A 12,496-nucleotide genomic window follows, 5' to 3' on the forward strand; every position below is an offset into this window, starting at 1 on the left:
TTTGTTACATAGGTAAACTTGTGCTATGGGGTTTTGTTGTACAGATTATTTCATCACCAAGGTACTAAGCCTAATATCCACTAGTTATTTTTCCTGATCCTCTCCCTTCTCCCACCCTCCACCCTCTGACAGGCCCCAGTGTGTATTGTTCCCCTGTATGTGTCCATGTGTTCTCATCATTTAGCTCCCACTTATAAGTGAGAACATGCAGTGTTTGTTTTTCTGTTCCTGTGTTAGTTTGCTAAGGATAATGGCCTCCAGCTCCATCCATGTCCCTGCAAAGTACATGATCTCATCCTTTTTTATGGCTGCATAGTATTCCTTGGTATATAGGCACCACATTTTCTTAATCCAATCTATCATTGATGGACATTTAGGATGATTCCATGTCTTTGCTATTGTGAGTAGTGTTGCAATGAACATACGTGTTCATGTGTCTTTACAGTAGAATAGTTTGTATTTCTTTGGGTATGTACCTAGTAATGGGATGGCTGACTTGAATGATATTGCTGGTCTTTAAGGAATTGCCACACTGTCTTCTACAATGGCAGAACTAATTTACACTCCCACCAAGAGTGTATAAGCATTCCTTGTTCCTGAAGGCGGAATATTTTTTCTCTCTCTGGTTATCAGTCTTTTCTCTTAAGACCTTTGACTGACTGACTGAGGCCTGCCCATATTATGGAGGGTAATCTGCTTTACTCAAACTCTACTGATTTAAATATTAGTCACATTTAAAAATATATGTTCACAACAACATTTAGACTGGTGACTGGTGCTAGAGCAAGATCTGGGAGCCATAGCCTAGCCAAGTTGACACATAAAATTAACCATCACATATGTATACATACAGGCAAATATAATGGCAAATAAAATTGAAAAAGATCAGGCGCAGTGGCTCACACCTGTAACGCTAGCACTTTGGGAGGCTGAGGTGGGTGGGTCACCTGAGGTCAGGAGTTTGAGACCAGCCTGGCCAGCAAGGTGAAACCTTGTCTCTACTAAAAATACAAAAATTAACAGAGCGTGGTGGCAGACACCTGTAATCCCAGCCACTTGGGAAGCTGTGGCAGGAGAATCGCTTGAACCCAGGGAACTGAGGTTGCAGTGAGCAGAGATTGCGCCACTTCACTCCAACCTGGGCAAAAGAGTGAAACTCCATCTAAAATAAACAAACAAAAAATTTCAAAAAACATATTCAACTTTACTGATATTCAAACAAATACAAACAAAATAAAAAAGAAATATCTTGAATTTGAGAAAGGAGACTAACGGATTTATATTTACTTATTTCAAAATGACAATTATTTTAATGACCAACAAAATAGTATGTGACAGTTGGTGGTAATACACATGTTTTGAGATGGCAATATGAATTGGCGTACCGATTCTGGATAACAATTTAATACTTATTGAGGCGTAATGAGTTTAAATTTATAATAAGCATATCTTTTTACACAAAAACTATGTTCTAGGAATTTCCCTGAAAGTAGAGTTATAATATAGGAGAGAGAAATGGATAAGAGTGGTCATCACAGGAAATTAGATATAACAAGAGTTCAACAAGAAGAAATTGTAATGGACTTCCTTCAAGTAGTTGCATTGCAGGACATTGCTGATTTTGCTCAGGACCCATCCTCACCACCTCTCTTTGCTTTACTTATGTGCATAGACTCAGGGTATGAGATAAATATATTTTAAAAAACTATACTCAATGATACTAGCAACACTATAGTAATAATAATTTTGTAAAAGAACATCAATTATACTAAAAATGTTTTGAGAAAATGTTTGATACAAAATAAATGTTTAGGCTGGGCACTGTGGCTCACGCCTGTAATCCTAGCACTTAGGAAGGCTGAGGTGGGCGAATAACTTGAGGTCAGGAGTTCAAGACCAACATGGCCAACATGTTGAAACCCCATCTCTACTAAAAATACAAAAAGTAGCCGGGCATGGTGTCACACACCTGAAATCCCAGTTACCTGTGAGGCTGAGGCAAGAGAAATGCTTGAACCCAGGAAGTGGTTGTTGCAATGAGCCACTGCACTGCAGCCTGAGTGACAGTGAGACTCCAACTCAAAAAAAAATAATAAAGTTTATTCTTTCCTTCATAAGTTTTTAATTCAAAGGAATAAATATTAAATTTGCAATAGAGGAAGCTGGCAGATCAAGTGGTTGAAGTTATATCTCCAGGAATGGGACAATTAAACATCAGGTAAGGCTTGACATCATGCTCTAAGGACAACACCACTTTTGTGGGATATTTGCAAAAATGTGTCATCTGAGCCTGGTCAAGAGGAAACATCAGACAAACCCAAACTGAGGGGCATTCTACAAAACCAATGGTTCTTTTGAAAGGTCAGTGTCAAGGAAGACAAAGAAAGACTGAAGAAGCATTTCAGATTGGAGACTGAAGAATCGTGGCAACTATGTCAAGCCAATGGAGGATCCTGGATTGGATTCTGAACCAACAAAATTGTCTTTTGCTATAAAGGATATTAGTAGGAAGACTGGCGAAATTTGAATAAGGTCTGTAGATACTAACATCTTGGGAGAGCCTGGAGATGAGGACAGAGTATGAAAAGCAATGAAGAAATAACAGTCAAGGCAAAAAGGAATGCATATTTCTGGTTTTATTGTTTCACATCAGGCTGAGCTATGCAAAAAGACAAGCTGCAAAGGGATATAGGTCTGTGTTTTGGGCTTCCCAGAGCAACCACACATATGCAAACCGAGGTCATTAAAAGGCTTTGTGGGAGAAGTTTTGGGCCTCTGAACTCCAAGACAGAAGAATACTCTATGCTTGAGCTCAGTCTTCACCAAGATCTCTGAGCAACATGGGCAGGCCCGGAAGGAGAAGGAAGAGGAGAGGGAAATATTTGGCCGTTTATGTTCTTTTAGGTTCAGGATCCACTTCAGCAGCAGCCTCCAGAGTGCTGGCTGCTCCCCCCTCCACAGCAACTGGAGCCTCCCGAGGGCTGGCTGCAGCAGTCAGAGCTCTGGGGTCTGTGGCAGTGGGACCTGCGGCGCCTGTGATGGCTCAGACAGCAGCCACCTCCCCCAGAGCTGCAGCAGCCCCCAGAGCTGGAGCCACAGCAGCCTCCGGAGCTGACACTGCAGCAGGAGGAGACCGGAGGGCACTTAGGGGAACACTTTGGGGGGCATTTAGGGGCAGGGCACTTGGGAGTGCACTTGGGGGTGCACTTGGGTGGGGGCTGGCACTGTTGCTGGCTCTGCTGGCAGGACATCTCGATGTGGGCGTTCAGGAGCTGAAAGAGAGTCAGACAGAAAGTTAGACCCAGGCAGAAGCCATCCTTGCCTATTCTTGCCCTTTCAACATCATTTCTAATCCCTTCATTTTGATGAACTCCTTAGTGTAGTTGTAGCTAGTTAATCACGGGAGTTTTCATTATTTCTAATAGTTGGCTAAGCACACTTATAGCCTCTGTTTTGAACCTTATGCTTTTTATATACTTATAAAATCATAAAGCATTTTCAACTATTTTATAATTAGAAAGCCGAAGCCAAAAGATATTAAGAGAGCATTCTTAAAATCAAGCATGTAGTATGTAGAGGAGACATTCTGCTTCAACTACACACCTGAATCATGAAAACAATCTAGAAAGGGGTTTGGAAATAAAATTGTTTTTCAAGGGGAAACAGTCATTCTCTCTTGGACGAATTTTCTAGAATACCTTGTTGTAAGGACATAGAAGTTCAGAACTGCAAAGGATGTTGGAAAACTAACTGAGGAAAAATACCATTGAATTAAGTTGAGGCTTGTATCCAGGTTTCCGACTTAGTCCAATGCTCTGAAATTCTCAGCAGACAAACACTATACCGAATGCTCAGCACTTATATTTTGTTTGTCTACTGTCCTTGCCTTACCAAGTTAAGTACCATTAAATGTGAGTTTAGGAGAGTCAGTTAGCTGTGATATCCTCTACACTGGCTGGGAACCACTGTTTCCACCTCAACTTTTCAGGAAAGGACAGTTACATTTTTCAAGGTAAACCTCCCTTTCTAAAAACAGTTACAGGTGAACATGGGAGGCAATGTTGCAATGCCTTCAGACTAGAGACCCAAGAACTCTAGATCTCATTTCTCCAGAACACCATCTCAGGACTCCTCCTTCTCATGTCCCTGGTCTGTCCCCATTGCCCTTGCTTGGTTTCCTTGAGACTCCCTCTTTCACTCATATGAATTCCAGCACCACCCCAGCCCTGGAGTCCATGCCCGGCCTCCCCTCCTGCCCTGATCTAGGCATTCCTTTGTGGGAGCCCCTGATTGAGTACCCAGGGAACACTTACTGAGGTCACAAGCAGCACAGGGTCCTTCAGCACCTCGGGAAGTGAATGGATGGGGTTCTGTGGCCCTGAGCCCTTTTATCCTGTCCATTGGGCTCTTCCTCCAGTAGTGAGACAGGGCCTGGGCATGAGAGGACCTGCCTCCTGACACCCACGTATGTCCTGTGACAGGTGGTGACTGGTAGCTCTGCACATGTCTGCCTTCATGGGTGCTCAGGAGAGCTGCTACCAGCATGGAATATGGCCACTTAGAAATAGAGGTAGGGTGGGGAAATCCCTACTATCATCTCCTGCTTTGATCTGCCTGAAGGGCACCTGCCTTTAAGGTTCTCACTTCTCACTCTTGGAGCTTTGAAGTTTTGGCCCTAATACTGCCCTTCTTGCTTCCCCAGTGTTAATGAGCCCATGCAACCTGCTTCAAACCAAATTGTTATGTATTCCAATTTTATTCTGTACAGGTTACCCTGATACAGTATGTATTATGGATTACATGGTTTTAACTTTATAGAAATGGCATCATACTTAAGACACTCATTTTTCACTTGTTCTCTTCCTTAAAGATTATTTTTGCTAGTTACTCAAGTTGATCTGCATAGCCATAGTTTACTCATTTTCACAACTGTGTAGTGTGCATCTTATGAGTGCATCATGATTTGTTAGCTTCTCTCTTTTGGATGGACATTTAGAGTGTTCTCACTTTTCACTGTATCAATATTGCAGCTATGGAAATTTTTGTGCATGTCTACTTGTGTATTTGTGGGAGAGTCTCACCAAGTTATGTAGCTATAAGTGGAAGTGCTGAATTTTGGATCACACCTATCTCTCCAAATTGCTCATATTGATTTCAGTTTGCACCTATGGTGTATAAGAATCATTCTTGCTGCACATTGTTGCTAAACTTCAATAATTGCCATTTGATGGATGTGCATTGGTATCTGTTTGTAGTTTAATATGTGTTCCTCTGTTTTGTAGTGATCAGAGCATATTTTAATATGTTTTTGGTTATTTGAGCTTTCTCTTCTGTAACTCATCTGCTTTTTCTTAAAAATGTTTTTCAATTTGTTTATCTGCTTTTGTTAGTATTTGTAAATGTTCTTTACATATTGTAGTTACTAATGTACTGCTATTAAATGCGTTGTGAATACCTTTTCCAAGCAAGTATGTTCCTGTTTGCATTTTAATGGTGTCATTTGATGAACTAGTGTTTTATTTTAAACATAGTTGAATTTCTGCAACAATAACTATGGTTTGTGATTTTCATGATTTTAATAAATCTCAACCATTTGTAAGTCCAGAAATCTTTTACCTATCTTTAAAAAGTTGAAATTTTTTTCTTTTTAAAAATGAAGGTTTTTATTCAATCAAGAAAGGAATTTTTGTACATTTTATATATTTTAAACATTTTTCTGAATGGATAACCAATTGTCTTAGTATTGTAATCAAATTTTCCATTTCCCCCCACTCATCTGAAATACCTATGGGTCAGAATCAATTTTTCACATTTCTGTAGATTTATAATTGAGTGAACAATTCTTGTCATTGTCAATTTGTCAGCACCTCTGAGAACATCTGCTGCCTTAATTATCATAGGTGTATAATCAATTGTGATATCTAAATCACACAGGTTCCATCATTCCTTAAGATTGTCTTGGTGATTATTAAACCTTTGTTATTTTATATAAACATTAGAGTCAGTTTGTCACGTCCCACACAATGAAGATGAAGCAAAACAAATCATCATTAGAATTTTGATGAAAACATCATTGAGAATATGCATTAATTCATGAAAAATTATTATATTTTATTATAATTTTTTTCTACTCACCCATATATATGGTATAACTCTTTATTATGATATTCTGTAATGCTGTTTAATAGTCTTCTCATTTTATCAAATATATTTTACATTAAAATTGTATGTTAGACTTTATGTATTTTTGCTATTTTAAATGGCAATTTTTAAAATTATATTTTTGAATTACTTGTTGCCGGTTAATATAAATTTATTCTTACATCTTGAAACTTTTCCAACTCTTAATGTTATTTTAATTTTCTGTGGTAATCATTCTTGTCTATATATCTTCTTTCTCAAAGTTTTCCTCTTTAAGTTAAATTCTTGGGAGCACAACTCTTGGATAAAAAGTATGCACATTTAAAATTTTGATTTGTATACAGAAAATTATTATTTGTTGAGTAATGGGTCACCAAATTTCATCTGAATTTTCGTTATTATTCCAATTTATAAGACCCATTTCCTATCACCTTCAGCAATACTGTTTTGTTATTGATTTTCAGTTTCTTCTAGTTCAATATAAAGGAATATTTTCTAATCCTTTATCATCCTTGAAATGGATGGGCTGTGCTTCTAGATCAGAACTACTAGTGTAAGGTGAGTAACCAATATCTTAACTACTCTCGCATTAAATACATTGTTTGGAACAACATGAGCCACAGCCAGGCAATGCAGTGACAGACTCAGACTTCATCCTTGAAAGACCATCCTTGTTTTATATACAAGTCTTTGGTTGTTTGTATATGCAAATATGAAATAACAAATTTCAAAATGTATTGGTCATTTGTATTTCTTTCCAAGCTATCTGTTTGTTCATACACTTTGCCCATTCATTTGTAGATAGCCTTATTTCTTTTCTATAAAGTTGTAAGGACTTACTATTTATCATAGATTTTAATACGATTCCTTACTTATGTACTTTACTTTTTCTCAACTGGTTATTTACATTTTTCATCTTTTAAAATTATGCTTTCTGACATATAGTATTTCTTTCATTATGTGATGAGATTTATCAAGTTTTTTCATGCTTACATATTTTATCCAATTACTTATAAAGAAATAATTAGATATTCTGTATATTCTTCTAATAATTTTGGAGTATCAGTTTATCGTTACTACTCTATGCAGGGGTTGCAGAGGAAGGAAATAAATTGAAAATCACTCACATGGTGCTGGCTCTGGGACACAGAGTAAGATCTACTGAGTCTAAGTTAATTTTTACTGGGTCTCAGCATTCTTCCAACCTATCTCTTGTGATGTGAGAGTCTGACAACGTACAAATGTTCTTTCAGAAAGTCACTCCTTTGCTAGTGTATATTGTTAGCATTAAAAGGGTACCAAATTCAATAAATTTCAAATGCTATTGAAATCTAACACCAAACATAAGGAAACAATACTCATGATGTTACATCATATTGCTACCTTATTAACCCAATCCATGCCAGACTAATTGACAGTTTGGGTGCTACCCTTTGTGGTATCAGAGTCACGGACAGAATAGCTTCTAATCCTCATCATCCTTGGAATGCATGGGCTGGGCTTCTGGCTCAGAACAGCCAGTGTAAGCTGAGTAATCAGTATCTTGACTACTCCATTATTAAATACATTCTTTGGAACAACATGAGCCATAGCCAGGTAATTCAGTGGTAGACTTCTGCAGGGTGATAAGGCTAGTATACTGTAATGTAAATGTCTCAGAGTGAGAATTCCAATTATGATGGCTTAAGTCATATACAAAGTAAAGATGATGCTAATAGTAATCAATTCATTTTTAAATTGCTTACCTATGGAGTCCACCTCTGTTTTAGAAACTGTTGAGGGGTACACAAATATAAGAACCAAGCTGCAGAATTAAAGATAGTTTATTGTAGTCATATTTGACAATTTAGACTCATAACGAAGTTACAGTTGAATGGCACTGTTTTAGAAATGCATAGGTCATGGAATAAAGCCTGGATGTTGAAGAAGGAGGGTTACCCAAATGAATATAAATTGTTCTACCATAATGACATATGAATGTGTATGTTCACCCCAGCACTATTCACAATAGCAAAGACATGGGATCGACCTAAATACCTATCACTGGTAGACTGGATAAAGAAAATGTGGTACACATATACCATGGAATAGTATGCAGCCATAAAAAAGAATAAGATCATGTCCTTTGCAGAAACGCGGATGGAGCTGGAGGCTATCATCTCTCCTTAGAAAGCAGGTGTAATTTAAAAATATTAATGCATTGGCATTTGTTTAGGGAAAATGACATGTTATAAACTCTCCACCAGAAACTTCCTTTGCATTATTTCATTGACTCTCAGCCATCCCTGGACAATTATTTTTATATCATCTCTATTACAGAAGTGACAAACTGAGAACAAGAATGATGAGGTATTAATGTTTTTCATAAGGTAACGTGGGTAATAAGTGGCAGAATCAGGTTTCTCTCTAGGTCTGACTCTTTAACCAGTTACCTAATGGCTGTAATACAGACACACACACACACACACACACACACACACACACACACACAGCTATAAAATAGTTGAGGGTTAGAGGATTCTATGAAACTTGAGTTAAGCCAGGTTGCCCAGAGCCACAGAGGTAAGATTTGGAAGTTAACAAAACAGAGAACTCAAGCTCCAAAACTAAACAGATTAAGTATTCTCCACGGAGATCAAGACATGAAATGATGGTAGGGATTTTCTAATGCCATTTCTATTTCTAAGTGGCCATAGTCCAAGCTGGGAGCAGCTTTTCTGGGCCCCACGGAGGAAAGCAAGTGAGGAGCTGCCAGTCACCACCCACCTCAGAACCCATGTGGGTGTCAGAAGGCAGGTCCTCTCATGCCCAGGCCCTGTCTCACAGCTGGAGGCAGAGCCCAGGCCAGGATAAAAGGGCTCTGGGCCTGAGCACCCCATCCACTCACCTCCTGAGGTGTTGAAGGACCCTGTGCTGCCTGTGACACTGGTAAGTGTCCTTTGAGAATAGGAGCTGGGGCTTCCACAGAGGGTTGCTCAGCCGTAGGCAGGAGGGGAGGCTGGGCAGGGCCTTGAGGGCTGAGATCCATCTGGATAGAAGTCAAGACCTCAGAAAGATTGAAGGAGGGTGTGCACAGGAGGCAGGGAGAGGGCCAATTGGTAACACAAATAAGAATTAGATGGCTCTGTCTTTGTGCTTCAGCTGGCTGAGTTTTAAGGACAGAGGGAGTTGAAATCCAGGCAAACAGACTCCGCTAGAACAGCTTCAAACAGGACACTTACTTTTCAGAGCAAAACTGTGACACTCCTTGTAAATTTGAGCTGGAGATAGTAGCTCTCAATCAGTGGAGTCGAGATAATTAATGGATCTTTTAGGGCTTTTTGAAACCCACTTATCTCTAGATTCAAACTGGAATTGAGAATCTCTTTAAGTAGTTAGACATAGCAAGCTGAGGATCACTGTGCCAAGATGTTACTGTGAGGCCTTTGTGTGACGAATATGGCAGTGCACCAGCCTAGAGCCAGGGTACCTGAGTTCAAATCCCCTCTATGCACCAAAAATACTGCTCTTCAGCATCTTCCTTAACAAAGGGAGCCTGTGAGACCAGCCTGTCTCCAAAACCATTTACAATTGTACATTCGCCGGTTTTTTACAAGACAAAGTCTCCTAGGAAGTTACTCCAAGAGATAATCCTTCATTATCTTTTCCCAAGAAAATATTTATATTCCCAGGTTTCCACACTGGACAGTTTCAGGGTTTTATTTGACGTGAGAAAAATTGCTTCCTTTAATTTACTAAATGTTTAATCTTGACAGATATTTTTTCATATGGTTTACTGCCTCAGTTTCCTTCTTTGTAAAAGATATAGTAATTCTTGACTGTCTTAAGATGAAATTGTGAACTCAAAAGATACAGTGTAAGAGCATTTGCCAAACTACAAGAAATAACAAAATTTTCAGTGATTAATGATTTACCATGACATTTAAACAGTTCATCAAAATAAAGGAAATAGAAACAATGTGGAAAGGACAAGAATAGGCAGGAGTGGCCTCTGCCTGGGTCTGACTTGCTATTTGACTCTCCTTCAGCTCCTGAACACCCGCCACCGAGATGTCCTGCCAGCAGAGCCAGCAGCAGTGCCAGCCCCCTCCCAAGAGCACCCTCAAGTGCCCCACCCAGAAGTGCCCCCCAAAGTGTCCCCCTAAGTGCCCTCCAGTCTCTTCCTGCTGCAGTGTCAGCTCTGGAGGCTGCTGTGGCTCCAGCTCTGGGGGCTGCTGCAGTTCTGGGGGAGGTGGCTGCTGTCTGAGCCACCACAGGCGCCGCAGGTCCCACTGCCACAGACCCCAGAGCTCTGGCTGCTGCAGCCAGCCCTCAGGAGGCTCCAGCTGCTGTGGAGGGGGCAGTGGCCAGCAATCTGGAGGCTGCTGCTGAAGTGGACCCTGAGCCTAGAAGAGTGGAATTCAGGACAGCAAACTGCCACGGACATCCCCCTTCTCCTCCTAGGCCTGCCTGAGAGGCTCACAGGTCCAAGGGAAAGCTCTGAACTTGCCAAGAGCATATCTTCTCTCTGGAGTCCAGAAACTCAGATCCTCTCTTGGATCTCCATTCACTGGTCTTGGACTTCACCTTTGTGGCTACCCTCCCACCCTCTGTCTAAGCCCCTAGCTCACTCCATGTCGTTTGCTGTGTGCATCTGCTGATTAAAGCAATGAAACAAGGAATCCGCTCAGTGTCTTGTTCTATGAGGACCCTATTCTCCATGAGTGACTCTTGTTCTCTTCACCCTGTCCTCTGCAGGTGGTGGCCTTGGAACTTCAGGGGACAATGGGGCACTCTGGAGTGAATTGGGGTTAATGGGGGCAGGAGTGGGAAGGGACTATTGCTCCCAACTCTGTCTGTCCTATGTCAACTGGTCTGAAGCAGCATTGCTTCTGACCAACTCTGAACTGTCTCTTATAAACACAGCTTCTTTTGTCTTTGGTCCCCTTCAAGGGCCTGACTAGTCTCTCTATGCTTCTCTTTCTCTGTGAGTGCAGTCTGCTCCTCCTGGCCTAGCCCCACCAACATCCTTCCTCCCTCACACACATATGTGTGTGCACAAACACATCACATGCAAAAACGCACACTTCTGCACATCTCCAGGTGCACACACAAACATGCACACACATGCATGTATATACCTGGATAAAAAAGAAAAATATAATAAATAAACAAATGAAATAAAAGAGAACAAAACCCATGAATATATTTTGAAAATACAGTTTTCCCACTGACTACTTCTGCAATAAGTTTAATTCCAGGCACATTTGCAAGTAAAAATTGCTTTTCTATTAACCTTCCATCAAATCTTGTTGTTTTGTTCCTCTTCCATCTTCATTAAATTATCTACACTTTATTTCAGAACACAATCCCTATACTGTATTTCTCAACTTGCCCGTGACTCTTTATAGAAAAATGTGTGTGCTTCTTAAGTATTACATTTAAGACTTAACAGAAAGTGTTTCCAACTTCTTTTCTAAGGCTTACCGTTCATACCTCCCATGAAACCCCACCGCTAATGCTGCTGACAGGATTTAAAAGTTTTAACCACCCATGTGGCCATGACCTTGTACTAGTAGCTGATGGGGACTACACAATATAAGTCACACATTGTGCTGTCCAAAGTTTTGTTAAAACTTGGTTCATGAGATATGTCAAAAATAAAAAAGGAAAATGGAGCAAGTGAGATTTGAACTGCTGGTGTCTCAGAAAGAAAAAAATATATTGGAATAAAATGTAGAGGCAAAGTAGGAAGAGACATCTTCAAAGTATAGCTAATATGCAGTCCTGCTTAGCAAAGCATAAATTAGAGGAATTGTACAGAGTCTTATGCACAGAGCCTTATGTCACTCAATGGACATTGACTTTGATCCTGAACACAGTGCAGAGCTCTGGATGAGATTTTCTTAATGGTTAGGGGTAATTATTTCTGGAGTGCGGGATGGCGTGGAAAGATCATTTTTGGATTCCAATGAAGATTAGAAGCATGGAGAAACCCTAGAGAAGTGAGGCAGTGTAACTTCAGGGAAGGCCACGCATCTTGAGATACATGATACGGTAATAATAGAACAAGGCTGATTATATATTGATGTCTATATCTACTTCTATATCTATCTATGCCTATGTCCATATACATATCTCAGATATTGATTCTCTATACCCATTATGACCTGGATATTGTTTTACTGTGGCCATTTCCACCTCATCACATGTTCTGGAGAATTGTTTTGGACACTTCCTGAAAAGATAACTTTTTCACGTGATTACTCCCTAGTCTGATTTGCTTTCATCTAATTAGTTCTTTTATTTTTTAAATAATATTGCCCTCAAGATACGAAAGGAACACCTGTTATATACCAAATTGACATTAGTAAAT

General features: G+C 39.9%; 1 protein-coding gene across 1 annotated transcript; it reads right to left on the reverse strand.

Moving 5' to 3' along the window:
* Positions 1-2,624: 2,624 nt before the first annotated feature.
* Positions 2,625-3,721, reverse strand: LOC104671270 (late cornified envelope protein 1C-like). The gene has a single exon (XM_010374700.2). The coding sequence runs from the start codon at positions 3,249-3,251 to the stop codon at positions 2,919-2,921; it is 333 nt and encodes a 110-aa protein (XP_010373002.1). The 5' UTR covers positions 3,252-3,721; the 3' UTR covers positions 2,625-2,918.
* Between the last annotated feature and the right edge of the window lie 8,775 nt (positions 3,722-12,496).

Source organism: Rhinopithecus roxellana, chromosome 8 (assembly GCF_007565055.1).
Source record: "Rhinopithecus roxellana isolate Shanxi Qingling chromosome 8, ASM756505v1, whole genome shotgun sequence".
In the NCBI taxonomy this organism is placed as follows: Eukaryota; Metazoa; Chordata; class Mammalia; order Primates; family Cercopithecidae; genus Rhinopithecus; species Rhinopithecus roxellana.